Source organism: Balearica regulorum, chromosome 19 (genome assembly GCF_011004875.1).
Source record: "Balearica regulorum gibbericeps isolate bBalReg1 chromosome 19, bBalReg1.pri, whole genome shotgun sequence".
Classification (NCBI taxonomy): Eukaryota; Metazoa; Chordata; class Aves; order Gruiformes; family Gruidae; genus Balearica; species Balearica regulorum.
In genome coordinates, this window is record NC_046202.1 from 3,297,699 (window position 1) to 3,317,294 (window position 19,596).

Below are 19,596 nucleotides of genomic sequence, written 5' to 3' on the forward strand. Positions count from 1 at the left end.
GAGGCATGTAGAAGGGTAAATCTCCTGCCCTTTGAGTACGGTCTTTTCCGAGGATGAGAGTGAGATGAGTTAAATGACCGAAAGCCTTAGGCTAGGACATGCCAGTTGCAATAATTTTTTCACTCCATCATCTCACCTTGCAATGTCGCTCTGCCTTATCCAGCCACCAGATGTCTGACGGATAATATAAGTGACAAGGGCAAAACCTCCTCAATGCAGGCGGAGGAAAACTTCAGACAGCGAGGACAGGTCTGCTGGCTCCTGACCAGCTGGGTCCTGCCTGGCTGGAGTGAAATCCCTCCCTAGGACAGGGTTTGGTGGGAGATCAGACCTTGGTACTGCGAGTCACCAAGTGCTCTGGCCCCGCTCCAGCAGCACGCTTAAGCACACACTTAACTTTCAGCATATATATACTACCATTGAAGTCGCTGCGGCTATTTGCATGCTTAAAATTAAGTATATGCTTAAGCTGGCTGGGGACCAGAGATTTCAGTGCTTTGTGAGTCCAGTCCTTGCTGGAGCATACATAACTAGCTTGTGCAACTTGGCACGTGCTTTTAATGAATTCAGAATCGGGCCAAAAGAATTTATCTTCCCTGACTTGGAAGGCTTACGAGGAAAAAAGCTTAAGGGTTTTTGAATTTTTATTATTTTCTAAACATAAAATTTCACATTTCTCTGTAGTCCTTAAAGAAACATATTTTCATAATGTTCTTGGAGGGATCGACAGGCTTCGAGTAGGCAATTTCCAAAACGCCCAGAGCTGATGGAAGGGCACATGGGACCTGGTGCCTGGCCAGGGCAGGACTCGGTGGCTCTGGAGGTCCCGTCCGTGTTTTTGTACCTTTTGGGAAGATGTGGCATTGCGCTGGGGTGTCCCGAGACAGAAGATTTCTTTCTGGGCAGCCCTGCCATAGACTTGCCCAGTGACCTTGGGTGAGTTACTTAAACCTTGATGTTCCAGTTCCTCCCGGTGCAAGCAGTAACACTCTTTATATCAGAGCTGATAACTCATTTTGCCGTGGCTAAGGATTTGGCCCTCCAGGTGTGTTTTGCAATCTCTCCTTCATTCTCTGATCCTGGTCGCTCAATTAATAAGTGGCAAGAGGTAATTAACCTGATATTAGTGGTGCTCTGTCCTTACAGCAGGCTCTCAGCTGCCCTCAACTCAAACATTTCCATCACCCTGGTTTAGTATCTGAATCTGTCTCGTGCTCTTCATGAAATATGTTAAACTACTCATAGGGAAGTTGTGATTACAGCAGTCCGTGCACGTAGTATCAGATGCAACTCTAATGAATTGAATGGTAACGCAGTGAGATTTACTACAGACAGTGTCAGAAGAAGGTCGTCGCTCCTCTGTCATTCCCGAAGGAAAAGCTGGCTACAGCACAGGCACACGGCAAGGAGTTGCATTACCGACGTGGAAACCCCTGCTAAAAATGACTCCAATATGCTAATTTCTACGAAGCAGTTGCAAACCGCAGATGCCCCGTGCCGACGAAGGCTGCAGGCGGCTGCGCAGCTTTGGGCTGGCAGCAGCGGGCAGGGGCGGCAGGCAGGCAGGCGAGGGCAGGAGCCGGGGCGCTGCCGTGCACGTGCTGGGCAGGGACCGGCAGGACGACAGAAGTCACCCAGGGAGTGCCTAGTATTTGCAAGCGCGATTTATTTATCCTGTGTACAAGTACTTGTTAGACAGTAGCTTGGAACCAACACGTACATTATTTCATAGTGAGGTAAGACAAATAAATTACAAGTTAGAGGCCCCGAGTGGGATTAGTGATGCACCTTAGGAAAATATTTTGGTTTCTGTTTATATGTCGGCTGGGTTGTGAAATGTTTCATCTGGAAAAGGTGATATGAGACCAGAAAAATATTTGCTCTTATAATGCAAAAAATATTTCAGTTTCATTCTTAACTGGTTGCTAGTGATATTAAACCAAATTTCACGTTTCCGGACCTTCGATGGTTGCTCGGCCGCTTTCCCACAGATTCTCTTCTGCAAACTTTCTCCTAGCCGATAAGAAACCGCTCCTTTATCTCCCCTTGTTTGCGAACATTTCTCTGCGTGCATATTACTTACAAAGAAAAAATTACCCCAAGCCCAGCAGAAATCTCTGTCTCTGGTAGACTGGGTCTGCTGAGTGGGAGGGAGGACGTGAAGGATGCTCGGGCCGGGTTTAGGGCAGCGTGCTGGACCACATCCAGCCCCGCTGTGCAGCTCCAGCCCCTCCTTCGCCGCGGGTTTAAGATACAGTATCCCTTACCGCTCAGCTGCGGAGGAACCGTACCCACAATGAACTTGGCCTTTCCAAGCATTACACTCTCTGTTGCTATTACACAAGAAAGAGTCTCCTATTACAATTTGAGTGATGTATTAGTATATAGCACAGTTCCAATGTTTTTTCAACACTAAGATTTTTTTAATTCAAGTGAAACAATCAGAATTAAATTCCTTGGCTCAGACAGTTACCACTAATTCTTAAGCAATATGACAAATCCACACTTGTGTCTCGAAGTGTAACATAAGATCTTAGTTATCCAGAAAACCCCGATGAGTTGTCAGATCTCTCCTTACTTGTGGGTAAATATGAACCTTTTATAATCCATTATGTGTCCTTTGTACGTGTGTGTGTATATATATGTGCATTCGTATATGCCACGAGACTGATAATAAGTAAGATAAATCTTGCTATTTTCTTAAGGGAAGTAATATATTATTCAAACCCCTCCAGTGGAACTGACATATTTCTATCTCGCGCAATGAGCTTGCTAAGACAGGGTATGCCTGCAAACCTCTTCCAAAGAGTTCAGAAATGACTTGGCATCTAAACAAATAAGCAAATAAGCATGGTTATGTAGTGTCACAGAAATGCCAGATGTATCCTTCCCGCATCTTACACAGCTTTTCTCAGTGAAGCCGATACAAAGACTTCAGCATCGTAAAGTTGCAGCTTTTATTCAGATGAGAAGTAAAACAAGATAAAGAGTCATTTAAAAAAGCCTCCGCTGAGATTTAATGGAATTCATTGCGTGCTTAAATTTCCTAGGCATTGTTGAAAATCTCAACGTTCATCTTATCGTAAGCTGAACTAAGTCGTAGATCTTCAGAGAGTGGGAAACTTTGCTATGAGAAAAAAAAGTTACTGGATTTTCTAATTTTAACCAGGACTGAGAATTATAAGTATGTGAATACCACAAGAAAACATTTCCAACCTTGCAAAAACAAAAAAGTGCTGAAGATCTTTTGCGAATCCTTTTTTAATGAAATTTCCAGACCTAGAGCTTGAAAGACCATCAGGTGAAGTTTCTGCTGTGCAGAATCGTACCTGGTAACACGCACCCGCCCCGACTGCCCCGTGCGGCGCAGAACTCTGTTCCTCAGGATCCTCCACTGTCTGTCAGGATTAAATGTAAAGAAATGTTAATCCCGAAGGGGGCTTGGAGCTGGTCATAGCATTCCTGATTTTTTCCAGGCATTGTGATTCTGCAAAGCTGTAAAGAGTTAAAATATGCAAGAATCTTGCTATTCAATGGGAAAAAAACATTTTTTTTTCTTGGAAATTAATTTTATTATGAGGGGGTATTTTGTTTTTAAAATCGTAATAGCATCCAGTTATACCGTAGTTTCCGTCTCTTTTTGCTTTTAGACCGCTAGATAAATTGCATCCAGGATTGCAAAAACACACCCATCTTATTTTTCAGTGCGCTGTATTCCTTAGGCTGTAGGTGAGTTGCACCTTCCCCATCGGTGCCTGCAGCACGCAGCGGCAGCCCCCCGTGCCCCCGGCAGAGCCCGCGCTCGCCCCCGGCCCCTGCGTTACTCTTTAAAAGTCCTGTGCTTCTGGTACTGCACAACCACGGCATAAATTTCCCCAGTGACACCAAATGCAGATTTTTTTGCATTTTATCTTTTAAGTCTTGCTTTGGATGGATGTCACATCCTGCCTCCGGTTTTTAAACCATCCCGTCTCTCTCCCGTGTCCTTTTGCTAACCTCCGTGTCTCCGGGGAAGCCAGGCGCTCGGCCGGGGCCGCGGGAGCCCTCGGCGATGCTCGGGGGGCTCTGAGGGGCTTCCTTCAGCTTTCACCAGCCCGGGGCTCAGCGTCGGTGCTGCGGTGACACTCGGGTCCCTCGTTTGGTGGCCAGGTGTATTACCAGCGGGCTGGTGTGAAACTGCAGTTTGGATGGCATATAACAGAGTCGCAGGGAGCATTCAAGGCAAAGGCAGAGTTTAATAAATATACTTAATCATTTATGTTTTGACCTTAACCCAGACTCGTACTCAGACACAGAAAGCGGAGAGTTGGAAACGTACTTTGTCAAGGCTCCTTTGGCTGATGCAGTGGTAAACCAGGGCAGCCTTGCTCTGAGGAAAGGCAGATCCTTCAGAAAGGAGAGTAAAAGGTCAGAACTAATCCAAAAGGACAAGCAGTGTATGTCTGTGTGTATATTGGGTTTCACATATGAAATCCAGTCATGATAAATCTGATGGCTTTAGAAACATCTACTTTGATTAATGAAAACATAGTTCCCATAGACCATGGGTTTCATACTTCAAAGTTCTCCTGGATTTAGGACCTTAGGTTTTGCTTATTCATATAACATGCAGGAAACTATTTTTAAATGAATAAGGGAGTTTAAAAAAAAAAAAAAAGGCAAATGTTTCAACATCGGTGGTACAGATAGACTGGATAATAAGGAGCAAAATTAACAAACAACAGACATTTTATTATGCATTTTACAATAATGTTTACATTCTTTCCTCAATATTTGTTTTTCCTTGAAAAGATTTATGTATTTATAAAAATATCTCACTGCTCTAGCTCTGAAAATCGCAGCCTCGCTCACATTTGAAAGCCTTCACGATGGCTGTGATCGCTGGCTATGTTCCTAATCATCTGAAACGCTTCTCCTGAGCCCGTGGTTAACCCTTTGTGCGGGACCGGAGGAGACGGCGTTTCTCGGGGCAGCGGGGAGGAGCAGGAGGGCGAGGTGGTCCCTAAGGACCTGCCGAGCTTGCGCCGAGGCACCGCTATGATCTTGAACGTTGCCACCCGTCGCCTCGGCCAGTGTCCCGAGCTGGGCAGCGGGAGCGTGTGGCCGCTACCGCGTCGGACGTGGGCAACGGCTGGGCAACCTCCTGCCTGACCATCCGCCTTCATCCCCGCAGCACCGCTGGGCACGGGGGCTCCCGGGGCCACCGCGCCGCCGGGCTTGCTCCTCCCGGCAGCTGCATGTTTGCTTAAAACTCATTTAGAAGTAATGACAGAGGAATAAACAGTATTTTTGTTTACAAGTCTGTAGTGTGCTGAGGAGGGATGCAGGAACCTCTCAGCCTCGCTTAGCCAAAAGTTCAAAGGGATTTGAAAGTGTTCGTTGCCTGTGGGACTGGGCACCCCGACTGAAGGCTCCATTAATTAAATGCACTCACAGGATACAGAGCTGGTGAGTAATGTCCTGTTTATAGCAGAACTGTGAGCGATTCTGGAAAAAAAGAAACTCCGTGGGAGGGAAGATGACAGAGAAATGGAGTTATTCGCAAAGGCTCTGGCTCCTGCCGTTGTTTCCAAAGGCAATAATTAACGCTCACACCTTGATTTAACAGCCGTGCACGGAGGTGAGTTGTTGCAAAGTCTGTCACACGTAAGCTGACGTGCACGTGCCGTGGGAGAGCGGGAAGGCAGCACATGGGCTGTGCACGGGAGAGGATCGGCAGCACGTGCCGCCGAGCACGGGCACGTGTTCAAAAGTCAGAGATGGGGCAGGTCGGGGAGATTCCGCCTCCTCCCCACTTAAATAAGGTATTTGCACAGGTCCCCGTTCAAGTACTGAGCGCTGCTGCTTTGTGGCATCCCCCCGCAGTAACAAAGTTATGGCGTGGAAGTGAATTGGCAAACCCTGTAGGGAAGTTCACCCATTAATATTTAAATGGGGTACGTTACGATTTGACTCGCTGCTTTGGGCAAGGAATTTCCACGCGCTGGTTCCTCACACGCCCGTGGGGTTCTCGTTCCCGGCCGAGGCTTTTCTGGGCAGCTCTGTCACGCTCACGCTGCGGTTACCGGCTCTGCCGGTGCCAAGTGAATCGGGACTCCCTTCAAAGTCCGCTCCGGCTTCGGAAGGGGCCAGGCAAGGCAGGGGCTTGGTGATGGGCAGCCCCTCCTCTCCCTCTGAGACCGTCTTGGTCGCGCCCCAGGGTCTGCCGTCCCCGGGGGTCGAACCCCCATCTCTTTCATGAGAAGGACGCATCTTTTATCGGTTAAAATTGGCAGGTCATTTCCTCTCCTATTTACTCTGTTATTTTTGCTCACACGTATGTTGCAATATGCAAGGTGAGGCTCAAAACTGTCAAGCTCTTTAATAGAACCATTACTGTATTTTTGGAGAACGTACTCTTTTTGATTTACTGTTCCTTAGAAGACAGGAAATGGAGCTACTTGATTTCATATTTTAAACAAAGCCGTCCAGAGGTTTAATGAAAAAAATTTCCCCTGGCTTTTGAATTAAAGGGCTATGGTGAAAGATTTAGCTTAGCTATTTTGACTTAGAAAAATAACACACTAGAAGCATTAAAATATTTTGTAAAAATACTTTTTACTACTAGATTTTTCAGAGAAAAAAATAAGCTTCTCTGGTTTTCTCGGTCTTGGTTGGTAGGGCTAACTGTGAAATGAAAGGACATTTCCAAGGTTTGGGGCTTTTTTTTTTTTCTTCTTTCTGTAGAATTTATTTTCCTTTTATATTAAAAGCCTTGAAACAATTGCGATGCGAAAGACAAATCCCGTGCTTCTAAGCGAGGTAATTTGGTATGAGAAATAACAGAAGCCTTTGCCATTAATAAAATGTGAGAAACGTTAAGCAGAAAGACGGGGGGGGGGGCGGATTCTGCTCCCTCCGGCAGTGGCCTGAGTAAAGGGCAGTGCTCGTCGGGAGGCAAATGTCAGTGGAAGGACAGAAGTGGGAGATCGGTATCAGGAGAAAATTAAAGTTTTAATAGGAGAACGCTGCGTGTGGAGCAGAATTAGCTTGGAGTGTTTGGGGCAGCGTAAAGCTAAACACGCTGGAATTGCAAAACAAAGCACTTTCGACCTAGATGTTGAAGCCAAGGTTTCTGCTTGTTCCATTTGGTTTGATTTGGGGTTGGTTTTTGTTCATAGTGGTCTGGGACAGTGCTTGGGCATCGTACAGAGGAGGCTGATGGTCCTAATTTCCAGCCAGTTTCATCTTCACTAAATAAGGGGAGAAGTAAATGTTCTGCTAGCTTGAAAGCACCACGGGATAGGATGAAATAGTGACACAATTTTAAATGACTGGGATTTTTTTCAGTGATTTAATGAGGTTTCACCAGGATTTCACTAGTCGTTGCTTGATTAAAATAATACCTAATTTGCTTCTTTCTTGAGTTGTTTCTGAATGAATTGCTCCTTTTAGGTGGAACCTGTTCCGCTCTCGAAGCTGTGTCAGGTCTGGGGGACAGAAGAAAGGCTAGGCTTCACACATCAAGTCTGATATTGGTGGCTGTCAGTAGGATTTCAGCGGTCTGTCAGGAGAGGCACGGGGCGAAGTCTGCCTTCTCTCAACCCTTCAGTAATCCCTTGAATCAGCAGGAGCTTTCTCAGCCGCATCGGTTCTGCAGTTACCTTCTGGCTGTGGGTTTGGGGGATTTTGAGAGCAGGACACTCCACTGAGGTTTATTTGTAAACTTCTCTCTGGCCGACGATGGGGAATTTGATACGTTATCAACTGAGATACTAGGATTGAAAAGGGGAGAGCAAGGCAGCCAGAAAGAGATTACAATTTAATAAATAGCAGAGATACGGTTAGCTGCTATCAGTGTAAGTTTAATGCCATTAGCTCGTGTGCCGTTGGTAACGATGTACGTAGGGCAAAGCACCCAAAGACTCTTGGGGAGTAACCAGCCCATCTGCCATTTCCTGCACTTCACAGAAGAATTTTCCAAGGCGTAAAAATACCCAGGACTTCGTTCTGCCTGGAAAAAATTTATTTTACTTTGCTAAATCTACTGTCTGCTGATGCAGCGGCAAGCAGAACAGGAAAGTCCACGAGGGTTGGTCTTGTTTTTCCTGAAACAGTTTTGTTTCACATGAAAGAGGGACTGAGCCAGGGGTTTATGGTAGGAAGGGACCTGCCTCTTCAAGCAAGGTCCCATTTTCTACCCCCACAGCCCGACTAACCTCGGTCGCACATCTGTGCATTCAGCTTTACGTGGAACCGATTTTATCAACGTGTATATTGAAATAAGGAGGGATTTGTGGACTCCACTGCAACACGGAGCAGATGACGGTGCACAGACCTCCTCTGCCCCCGCCGCTCGTTACTCACAGGCAGGGTGATCACCCGCAGGGCACGGTGGTGGCTGGTGAATCATAGCAGGATGCCTGGACGTGAATCGTATTGCCAGATGCGTACGCCTAACGCGGAGGAGTGAAAAGGGAAGATAGATAAAACTACAGCTTCACCAGCCTTACGGTTTTTTACAAGAAAACTTTCCGTGCAGCTAATCCTTCTAACCTGCATTTGCATTAACACTTGCAACCTCACACGTTGCTGCTAAGAAGTTTTGGCAGCTCTTGGCCCTGATTGCAGAGGTAACGCTGCACTTGTCTCCTTTGCTTTCACTCAAGTATCTCAGGAGCCAGAGACCGGCGCTCTATGAAGTTTCTCCCTGTACACATATGCAGGCATCTTGGCAGAGCTTCAAAAGCCATTTGCCTTATTATTCATATGTCTGCTTATAGGAGCAGAAATGCTCCCATTTCTCACTTTCGGAATAAGGGCAGACACTAGTAAAGAAGAGATTTCTCATCTCTGGCGCAGCCCTGCAAACCCGTGGGAGCTCATCATCTCCCGCTGCCACCCTGGGGCTTTGGGATGCGGGTTTAAAAGCCCTCCTGATAGCTCTCCAGGCACACGAACAGCCCTGTCAAAACCGACCGAAATCGGTGGGGTCTCGGAGTGTATGCGGAGTGGGGGTCGCAGGGTCGCATGAAATGGCAGAAGGATGTTTTGAAAAAAGAAGCTTCAAAAAAAAAGACCAAATCTTGCTTTTCCCTCTGCAGTTAAGATAGCTGACAATACGGAAATGCTGCAGAGACTTAAACATCGTTGAAATTACTTCGCCTCTTCACTGCATTTTCTCAAACAAGCTTCAAGAACCCTTGCTTTAAAACAAATTAGTAGACTGGAGTAACCTTATAAATCCAAAGACCCATTAAAAGTTGAAATATTTGGTCATTCTTCCTCTCGGTTTAAACTGGGATTCATCCAGAGTTCAAGTGCATGCATCACATAAGAGCCACGGTCCCATTTTGTAGAGGTCCATTTTAGTGTTGATGGTTTTCTAGTGCCAGGAATCTACTCTGCAGCCAGGCAAAGAGATAAATCAAAGTTGTGCGCGCCGATGAAATTCAGGAGCCAGAAGTCACCATTGCAGCCCATATAAATCCCTGAATGCCAGCCCTGGTGCTTTTGTCCGTGCCATTAGAGTTCAAAATTATCTGCCTCTCTTTGCTGATGTATGGATTAACCGGCTGCCCGAGTGTTTACTAACGGTTATCACACGGTACTTTGGACGTTATCAGAGGAAGGGACGCCTGCCGCGGGGCTTGGTCTCTCACCCTTTCTATTACCACCTGTCAGTGGCAGGGAGTGTGCTGTGAAGCTGTACAGTCACAGACTACAAGTGTAGATAGTTTCTGACGGCTGATCAAAGGGGAAAACCAAAGGCCTGATAACAAGGACGTGTTTCATGTACTTTTAACTTTGAGAAACATTGGCATTTGCATTTTTTCCCCTCGGTAGGCTGGCAGAAACCAGGCACAATAAATGCTGCATATTCAGTTACCTAATAGTTGAGTAAATAGTATGTGCTTGAAGCAACAAAGCATAACTGTAATCTTGTTCCAAGTGGGAATGATTTAAGTAAGCCTTCGCAGAAGACTTGCTGTATAATAAAGTAGAATAATTTTAATTTGTACTTTGAAGTGATCTTGAATTCAGAATCTAATCTTTGCGTTCAGCAGAACATCATACCCTGTTGTGAATGAGGTAATAACTGCAAGTTAAGGAATTATTTCAAGTATCTTTTGTAGGTTACGTGCGCTCCGTCACAATAGCCAGCGTCTTCAGTAAGGTGCTGCTGATGAAGGAGTCTCTGTTAGCTCACGTTTGACCTAAAATTTCACATGTGGGAAAGGAGAACACTACGGACATCCCAGACTGAAAGACGGGTTCACTTTTTTTTTCCTCCAGTAGACATACTTCAAACACCAGGCAGAAAGCAAGGCGTCCTTTCCTCATCGGTCTACCGCACTTTGCGTTTTTCTGCTCAAGAGCAAGAAAGGGATATTGGCTAAAATTTGTGCCCGTCAGCAAAGACAAAATGACTGTTTCCGTTGTCCAGGAAGGGGGAAGAGTGCTCAACAGCCCAGTGAAAGGCAAATCAACTTTAAAAATAATTTCTAGTTGTCTAACATGTACTTAATAACGTGTAGGTTTTTAACATTACAGTTGCTGATTCTGTTGACATTTCTATCAGTGCCATTATGCTGATTTCCTGACTCTCACTAATGTGAGACCAGAATTGGGTCTGTATTTTTCATTTAACTTTTTTGCTTACAGCTGCCTGGTCAAAGCTGTTCAGTGCTTAGGGCTCTGTTTGCTCCTGCTGTGCTATTAACACCAACGTTTTAACCAATGTGCTAAAATTAGCTTTTCAGGAACTGAAAATACAAGGGCTTCTTTCTTTCCAATGCAATAAATAACATGTATGGAAGTCGTTTGGTGCCAGGGTCTCCCAAACATCTCCCGTTTGTCTGTTGAAGGTGCCTTCGACCGCAGCGTGACCTTGCTGGAGGTGTGTGGGAGCTGGCCCGAGAACTTCGGTCTCCGTCACATGTCTTCCATGGAGCACACTGAAGAGGGCCTTCGGGAGCGCCTGGCCGACGCGATGTGCGAGTCTCCCAGCAGGGACATAGTGGGATCAGGAACAGGTACAAAGAAGAGGTGTGATCAGAGATCACGTACATCTCACCCAATGGTGATTTTTTTTTTTTTTTTAAGTTTTGCTTTTCCTTTTCTCTGTACGCTACCTCTCCTATTAATTAATTTTACGGGGATCTCACTTAGGGTGAGACAAGTCGTTTCTAAAAAGCAAATATTGGTAGATCACATAAACATAGTCTGAGAAGTCTCAAGTAACTTGAAGAAAAATAGTGGTGCTTGAAGCTTCCTCACCATCCAGCTGTGACAAGGGCTCTCCTCCCTCCCCTGCCAACTCGGGAGCATCCGAGTCTCTGTGCAGATTGCTGCCCTTGCCCACCCTGCTCCAAACAATGTCATAATCACACACATCCTCATTCTGTGTCCTGAATAGAGCCACTGCGAAGCGCTGGTTCTGTAATCCAAATTAATCCATCTTCATCAGTGTCCATTATATTGATAAATTATATCATCTGTTTAAGTAAATGGAATGGCACGTCAGAGATTATGCTGCTCAGAAGGGGCCCAGTGGTAGGAGATGCTCAGAAACGTTAAAGCACAGTTATTGCGGTTTTATCGCCCTCATTAATTTTGACTTGTTTTAAAAAACGTCCTCTAGTAAAAGCACTAGGCCCATCTTTGATCCACGCACCATTTGTGTTGTGACCAGCAGCTAGTAGTGCTGGTGGCTTCTAACATCAGCTGCCAGCTTGCTTGTCGCTCTTCTGGCAATTTGCCTGGGAAGGAAAAAAAAGAGGACAAGCTCCAGCAGAAACGTATGGGTGTGCCAACCTACGGACGTTAGAGGAAGGCCGTGTGGAGCAGAAGCCGTCTCTTCCTTTTGCTGTTGCCCTCGTATTGCTGAGGGCCTTGTGCTGCTCTGGGCTCCCCTGCCCTGCGCTGCTCCGGCTGGAGAAGGCTCAGGGGTTCTCCCATCAGGTCTCTCCTCCCCGCTTTACAGGTGGGTCACTATTGAGCACGTAGCCCACGGCAGGTCACCACACTGCTGCTGCCTCCCACCGTCTGGAGGAGGAGGCTGCAAAGAAGCAGAATATAAGCCCTCGTATGTAGGTGCAAATAGCAATAACCAAGCTGCTGAGCGGTGCAGAAGAACCCTTCAGAGCCCAACTTGTCATCTTTCAAACTGTCTTTCCTCTGATTTTCATCTCGAAAATGATGGAGTCAAGGGATGGTTTATGATTTGGTGTTAACAGAAAGAGTTGGCTGAACACTAAGTATGGGTCTCAGTTACAGATCCGGTGCAAATTCTCACCAGCTTGTTGCCTTGGATGAGGCACTTGACGTGCCCATGACTCCAGTGCTCCATCACTGCAACGAGGATAGAGTTGCCTCACGTTGCTGGTGTGGAGTTTAATCATGTCTGCAAAGGGCCGTGAAGGTGGAAAAACAGGCTGTGAAAATGGACAAAGGCACATATTTCATCACTTATTGACCCATACTGCGATCAGAGTGAACTTTGGGATGGTACCCACTTCCGATAAGAGGTCGGCTCCCCTCAGGCTGTGTACGTTGGGGAAACTTCTCTGAAAGCTGAAGCCATCTAGATGTGCCAAGTTAAGGTGACTGACTGCCCCAGAGACTTCACGTTATATTATATTGTAAACCAAAAACTCTGTCAGAGACAGCGATCTATATTTTCCTCCCATTTTCACCAAACCCAGCTGACAGCAGTGAGTGCCGACTTCTTTGGCATACGATCAGGCTCACAGCGCTGCAGGTGTAAAGACAGAAAGGAACCGTTTACAGAGCTGCCGTCACTGAGCTAAAATTCATCCAAAGAGATTCCTCCCTGCTTTTACTCCAGACACATAAATCTTCATAGTGAGTGTAAGATAGATGCCATCTCAAAGCAGCAAATGTAGGCGGCAATAGTGAGTAACGTGAGCATTGACCCAACTCACCCCATCCCGCTGCCCTCCTCTCGCTGTCATTACGCTCTGTGCTTTCCTGCCTGTCGTGGGATTCTCTCTATCACTAACATACTTTATTCTCAGGATTTGGGCATGTGGTGACTCAGTGCAGCAGAGAAAACCTAGTGATAAGGCTGTGAACTCCCGTGCCCTTTCCACTTCCATCCCCTAACAGCTCTTGAGCTGTTCTTACCAGATGGCCATAAAAAGTCCTCTCCTGCTCAGATGATACCTGGAGAACTGCACTCGCCTAGGGAGTACTCGCTACACCCTGCGTGGCCGCGCTCGCGGCAGGCTGCCAGCCAGCCATTTGTCAAGCTGTGGAGCACGGTAAAGTGCTAGCATCTGTCTGCTGGGTAATAAATGGGGAAAGATAAGTTTGGAGGTACATTACCCTTGCTTCAAAGAAGAGGTGTCTTTGTTGGCTTGTAATAAGGAGGATAGTTTTCACTTCCCCCAAAACCACTTACATCTTAGCAAACCTAGGCTGAACTGAATTATCTTTGAAAAACGTTCAGTTTTCTAGCCCAGCTCTTCCTTGCTTGGATTCTCTTCTGCCCACTCACCTCAATGAAATGATAGCAAAGAGTTCACCAGAGAAGGACACCCTAAATTTGCTTGTTGGTAGTTGATTTATGTATTGGTACTGGTTCCAAAGACAGTGTTTATGTTTCTGCATTGGCCTCATAATTATGGAAGTTATAAACCTCCCTCTAATAGTCCTAAAATGACTTACTTTAACTTACACATGCCTTTATGTTATGCATGCCTTTAACCCCGGTTTGTGCTCCTTGGATTCTCTTCAGCCCTTAAATACATTTTGCGGAGATTTAATGAAACTTGCAAAGTCTTACTCGAACTGAAACATGAATTAATGAAAATTTCTCACTCTGAATGTGAAGATACGTGCATGTACAGGGCTCGGGTCCACTGCATGGACAAAGACAAAATGGGCAATAGGGTGGACAGCGAGACTTTATCAAGTGCTCAGCTGGTCCTGACATGCACTTAATGGCAAGAGATAAATAGATTCTTTTAATGCCTTAACTGTTAGGACATAGCTGACACGTAGATTTATATAGTAATGAGGGCTGATATGCTGCAGTAGTGTGGAGGAAGCACGTGCTCATGGTACACAGACCACTTTGGGGAGTAGATATTCGCAGCCTCTTTGTTTCTTGCCTACCCCGTTGCGTTGCAAAGCAGGGTTGGCAACACCTCGCTGGTTCGATGGTCCTGGCTGTTGGCAGAGGCACAAATGACCCAAAGATTGGTTACGCGGGAAACATCAGACCAAAAGATGCTAAAAACATGAAGAATAATCCGGCATTTGCAAGGAAGGGGAATTAGATGGCCTGACAGGTCTTTTGCATCTCTGACTCCGACTAGTTGCCAAAGGCTGTCGGACAGAGGGTGGGAGAAGAACCAGGTCTGGAAAATGACCCCCCAAAAATCTACTCTCCTTGTGACCTAAATGATAACTCCAGTCATCTAGCTAGTTGACTTGATTGGGAAACCAGCTTTTCTCCTTGTTATCCAATTATCCAGACGACCCATGTCTATCTTAAGTGGAGTCTGCTGTACATAAGCTGTCAGCCTAGATACACATTTAATTCCAAAGAAGGCGTAAATTGGCAAAGATGCAAAAAGATGTTTTTGCTGTTTCAGTTTCTGTCAAGCTCTCACTGAAAAAAAAAAATGAAGGTCTACTCACAAAATGTTAGTGGTCAGTGACCTCTATTTCTTGTAAAGCTTTGTTTTCAAGCAGCTACAATATTTACATTGCAGTATAGTTTCTGAGTATGTGCTGGAGCTTCAACTTGCGTTCTCAAAAAAAAAAAAAAAAAAGACTAGAAAGCTAGTATTGTGATTTATGAAACTGTGCTTCCAGGAGACAAATCTCTCTGACAATACTCCACTCAAAGTGGACATGCAGAAATTGCCAGCCCAGGCTAGAAATCTTAAATACTCCAAAAATACTGTAATCAGTAAATCCTCTGATTTACGTATTCCTTCAACAAGTACATTTCTTAAGCTTTCAAATGCATTTTGGTCATCTCTAGACATAATATTGAAAATTAGGCTATAATAGGGGACCAGGCCTTTACAGTCTGAGCGACAGGATGTTTTCTGAAATTCATCTGTGGAAGACAATTTCTGTGGCCGTCCCTTGTTTCTGTGCCACAGGAGTGAAGTGTGCTGAAGCACAGATTCCCCTTCCGTTCTCTGCCTGTTCCCTCTGGGCTGAGGACGGCATCCGCAGCCATGATGCTGATGTGGGTTCTTCCTACAGAGATACCGTGTGGTCTGTGTACATCCCAGGGACCCAAATTCCTCAGGCCCCCACTCACATCCACTTCAGATGTAGGCTGGCCTGAAGGAAAACCAGTGGATCTTTCAGTCAGTCCCAGAAAGGAATTACTAACTCCAGGACAGCGGCAGTGAGCATGAAACAGGGCGGCTCTGCATCTGCCGCACCAGGAGGAAAGGTATTCTCAACCCTGGGGTTCGTCCGAGCTTCTCCTCCCTCCTCTGACCTGGGTGAAGGGTTTAGCTGTACGTTAAATCTAGGCACAGCTTCAGGCTCGACTTTCATGTGATTTACCAAATCAAAACCCGTTCTCTACATTTTCTCGGGTTTATTACTGTAAGGCACATAGCACAGTGACAGAAGGGGAGATTTATTCTTTAGGGGACTAACACAACAGACAGGTTTCCAAGGGAGAATTGTCAATATATAAAATACGTAAGTATTCATCGCTCCCCAGGTTATTTTGTCAGGATAGGCGCACTTCCTTTAGTGATGAATGTGCTGCTGCCACTGTCAGACCCCTGGTCTTTCTGCCAGAAAGGGCTGCTGGAGTCCAGGCAGCTGTGGGGATGCAGGATGGGGCTTACTGTGTTTGCAGCGCGCCATTCCAGTCCATGCCCGTCTGCTGTGTCTTCTCTCTTACAATTTATTTGGCTGCCTGAATGTTGTACTTACATTCATATCTAATTTATTTTGACAAAGCACACCTAAATCCACATTGCTGCAACATTTTACAAGTGGTGGAAGCGTTCCGTGGACGTACAAGAGTAGAATTGCTTTTTGTGGGCGTGCATCCTTGGTTTTTTTAATTGACCATGAAATCCAGTACCCTATGATGGCTCAGCTTACACTGCAGTTTACGGAGCAAAATAACATTTTTCTCTATCTATCCTGTCTCAGGAATACATATGAACTTGCAGTAAGAGCCTATGTTAAAAAACTGCAGAGCACCCCCCAAATTTTGCATCTCAGAACCAGCGCTATAAGTCTGACCAGGGGAAGGATGCGCATATAACACCAACATGGTCAATGCAACCTGCAAGGTTTGAAGAAATTAAAGCAAGGTGTTTAAAGCCCAGTAGAAACTTTCAGTTTAAAAAAAAGCAGCTCATTTTCTTCCAAAACTCCTGCAAAACTCAAAGCCTGTCAACTACCACCTGTGGGAAGCCAGCGGTGAGGTGCAAACGCCGCAGAGCGCCCTGCACCTGGCCCTCGGAAGAAACTGTCTGGATTCCTTCCAAAGTTCATGAAAAAATTCGTAATGCAATGAAGGAAGCTCATATGTTGAAGCAAACTCTTTAACCTGATTAATGGGATGTAAGTAAGTGGAGCTAATTAGATGTGCTGTTAGGGAATAGCCCACACGAATCCCTGGGATCGGCGCTCAGGGCAGTTGGGATCCTGGTCCCCAGCTGAAGCCGTGTGGTTACACCTAGCTTGGGTCTTGACACTTTTGAGCTTTGCAGGGGGACGTTTTTGAAATCTTTATGTGAAATTTGTGGTTTGGAGAAGTGAAGTCAGACGCTTTCTGGCGTGCCTGGCTCTGGTGGGAAGCGTGCTCCTCTGCCGGAGGGAGGAGAGCGAGCCGCTGCCCTCTGCTCCCATGCAAGGAGCATCCTTCCTGGGTTTCTTCCGAAAGAAGTGGTCACAAGCTGTGTTCAGAGATGAGCAGCCACCCGGACATAGATGTACCTGCACATTTAGTTTCAGGAATAGGATTAGCCCTGTATAGAGTCAGATCGGCACCTTTCCATCCCCTCCTTCCTCCCTTCCTTCTTTCTTTCCTTCCTCTTCCTTTTAATTTTTCCAAGACAATTTTTCCTTTCCCTCTCCTCAGTTGGGCTTAATCCTAACTTGGACCTGGGATATAGGAACACAGGAACACAGAACAATTGATTTTCCCCCTGAAGAGCATTTCTGCAAAGAGATTTCTGCATAGGTTCAATGCACAATCAGCTTGGGCAGCAACCACACTGGCGTATCAAATAACATTGATGCTAAAAGCAGCCTTTGAACTTTCAGAATATTCATCCCGGGGTCAGAGATTAAATTACCCCCTCAAATAAGTCCAAGAGCTCAATGCTCTTCTTCCTACAAAAGGTTTATTTGGATGAGCCTCGTCTAAAAGAAATGAAAATTCAGGGCTCTTTAGGAGCCACCGTGTTTGAAGTGCTGGACAAGAGCAGCATTCGCATCGCACCCATCTGAACATGGTTCTATGAGTTATTTCTCACGTGCAACATGCAACAACAGCGCGGCTGCCCCGTGCAGGACATCGAGCGCTTCAGCGTGGGCTTCTCGTCCTCTCCTGCCCAAGCCGATGTCCCTGGAGCAGCCCCATCCCGCATCCCTGCCAGGGCCAACGAGGCCATTTTGAACTTCCCAGACGTTCCCAGGTCTCCAGATCTGCCTCATCCCCAGCCCCGGGAGTTTTTAGTGGAATCTCTTCCAGGTCTTACGCTATTTAAGGGGGCCGGGGCGGGGGGGGGGGTGAGTGCTGATACAACAAATGTTTCTGGTGTGAATTTCGGTTCTTTGCTGTTTGTAGAAAAAATCTGCTGCTGTTTCTAAAGGGAGCGCTGATACTGCGAGACGCCTCTGACTTTCTGCCATTTGATAACAAGTTGATCAACTGCATTTACTTATTATCAATTGTGGTGTGGGGAGATTCCTTTTCTTTTTCTTCTTATTAAATCAAGGCATTTTTTAAGAAATATTTTATTTTTGATACAGACACAGCCGGTGAAGTAGCAGTAAAAAACATCACCACAAAGAGGCACATGGCTTTGAAATGTTTTGGTATGTAACATAACTGTATTGTTATCAGGTCTTAACTTTTGCACAAAGAATATTTCTCCTTGTTCTAAAAGCAAACCCTCTGTCAGCTTTCAAAGGGTTACGTACGTAACGTGGCGGTAGGGGAACAAAACAAAAAATATCTAAGTGTCTCCAATCATTTCACAAATAACATTGTTCTATTTCTCTCCTTAAACGAACAAGAGTTTCTTTGAGGTTTTTTTTTAAGTCAAATTTAGGATTCTGCTGTTCAGAGCAGAGAGGTCACAAGGCCCTAATGTATTTAGCATTGACTGCCCTCTCTTGTAGTGCGTCTATTAGTCAGTAATTTGATTTGTACCTATTCATTTGCAGTCCCTGCAGGAGCTCTGAGCTGGCCCCAAGTATAATTGGTGCTGTCTCTATTTTTACATCATTAGATTAGCCCCGACTCCTGGCCACTTGTTGTCTGCGCTTGTCTGTCCATTTATACAACCTAATGTAACACAAAATTCATTACTGATCACATTACTTTCAACTCTGAAGCCAGCTTTGTGATAAACATTTTGTTAACCCTTTCTTGCCAGCGCACAGACCTGGGGGATAAATGCACTTTCCCTTTGCAGAAAAATCAATACCATAATAAAACAAAGTGCAGTCACATTTCTGGATTTGTCATTCCTCCTGGAAAAAGAAATGGGGAGAAACATACACGAGATGACTAAATGATGTCTGCATCCAGGCATCTCACGCTGCTGTATATGAAATGAGCTCAGCGGTGTCCTTTCTGCTAGAACATAAAGAAGTGACACAAGATAGGGCCAGCACTCAATTTAAAACTTAATTTCTTACTCATTGTTCTGCAAGTGTTTTAGCTCTTCTGTGCAGGCTGTAATCGGGTTATGACATTATTGGAACTGGACATTTTTCTTCCAGTGCTTTGTCTCAAAGTAGTTAACAGAGAAACAATTCCCTTTCTCCTTAGAGATTTGTTATTGTGTTGGGTTTTGTTTTGGTTTGCTTTGATTTGTGGTTTTTCTTCCTAATGATTAAGCAAATTAATTTTCCTACTGCAATACTCCAGCATTTCACAGGAAAATGTAAAGCTCCGTTCTGTCTAGCTTGGCTTTGCTCACATTTGACTGTTTCGCTGAGTACCTCCTAAAGCATTAAGTTTTTTGCATCACTGAGGCTTCTGCTATTGATTTCAGGGGGGAACAAGAGGAAAGCCACGGTAGGTATTCATTTGGGCCTGATTCTGCAAAGGGCTGAGCATCCCTGCAGCTCTGTTTGCAGCATCACGCCCGTGAGGTGATGCTTGCTATTCAAAGAAATATATTTTGGTGCATGCAAAAGCCGTTGGTTTTTAACAGTTTTCTAAATTCATTTTTTGTTTGTACAGCTTGGCTTGGAAATCTGTTATTTCGGGTTTTCTAAATATTTAGAAACATTTCTCAATGTTTATTAAATCTTCCCTTTAAAAGTCCGAGTTCTGAAGCCTGCCCCACACCGAGCGGTCCAGCACTGAGCAGGGTGAGGAGACTAGGCAGCCATACAGGGTTTTTCCATCTCTAG

General features: G+C 45.5%; 1 protein-coding gene across 14 annotated transcripts in view; it reads left to right on the top strand.

The window, feature by feature from the left end:
- Window positions 1-19,596, top strand: part of BCAS3 (BCAS3 microtubule associated cell migration factor) — a 366,523-nt gene that overhangs the window by 331,522 nt on the left and 15,405 nt on the right. For 4 of the 14 annotated variants that reach the window (XM_075771147.1, XM_075771145.1, XM_075771144.1 and 1 more), the window contains 2 exons: window positions 10,848-11,015; window positions 17,980-18,045. The exons of 1 other annotated variant lie outside the window; for it this stretch is intronic. In XM_075771147.1, coding sequence (XP_075627262.1) covers window positions 10,848-11,015; window positions 17,980-18,045 — 234 coding nt within the window. Of the gene's footprint in view, window positions 1-10,847; window positions 11,063-17,979; window positions 18,046-19,596 lie in introns of all 14 variants that reach the window. 9 more of the 14 variants (XM_075771159.1, XM_075771160.1, XM_075771148.1 and 6 more) reach the window with 5 other exon arrangements.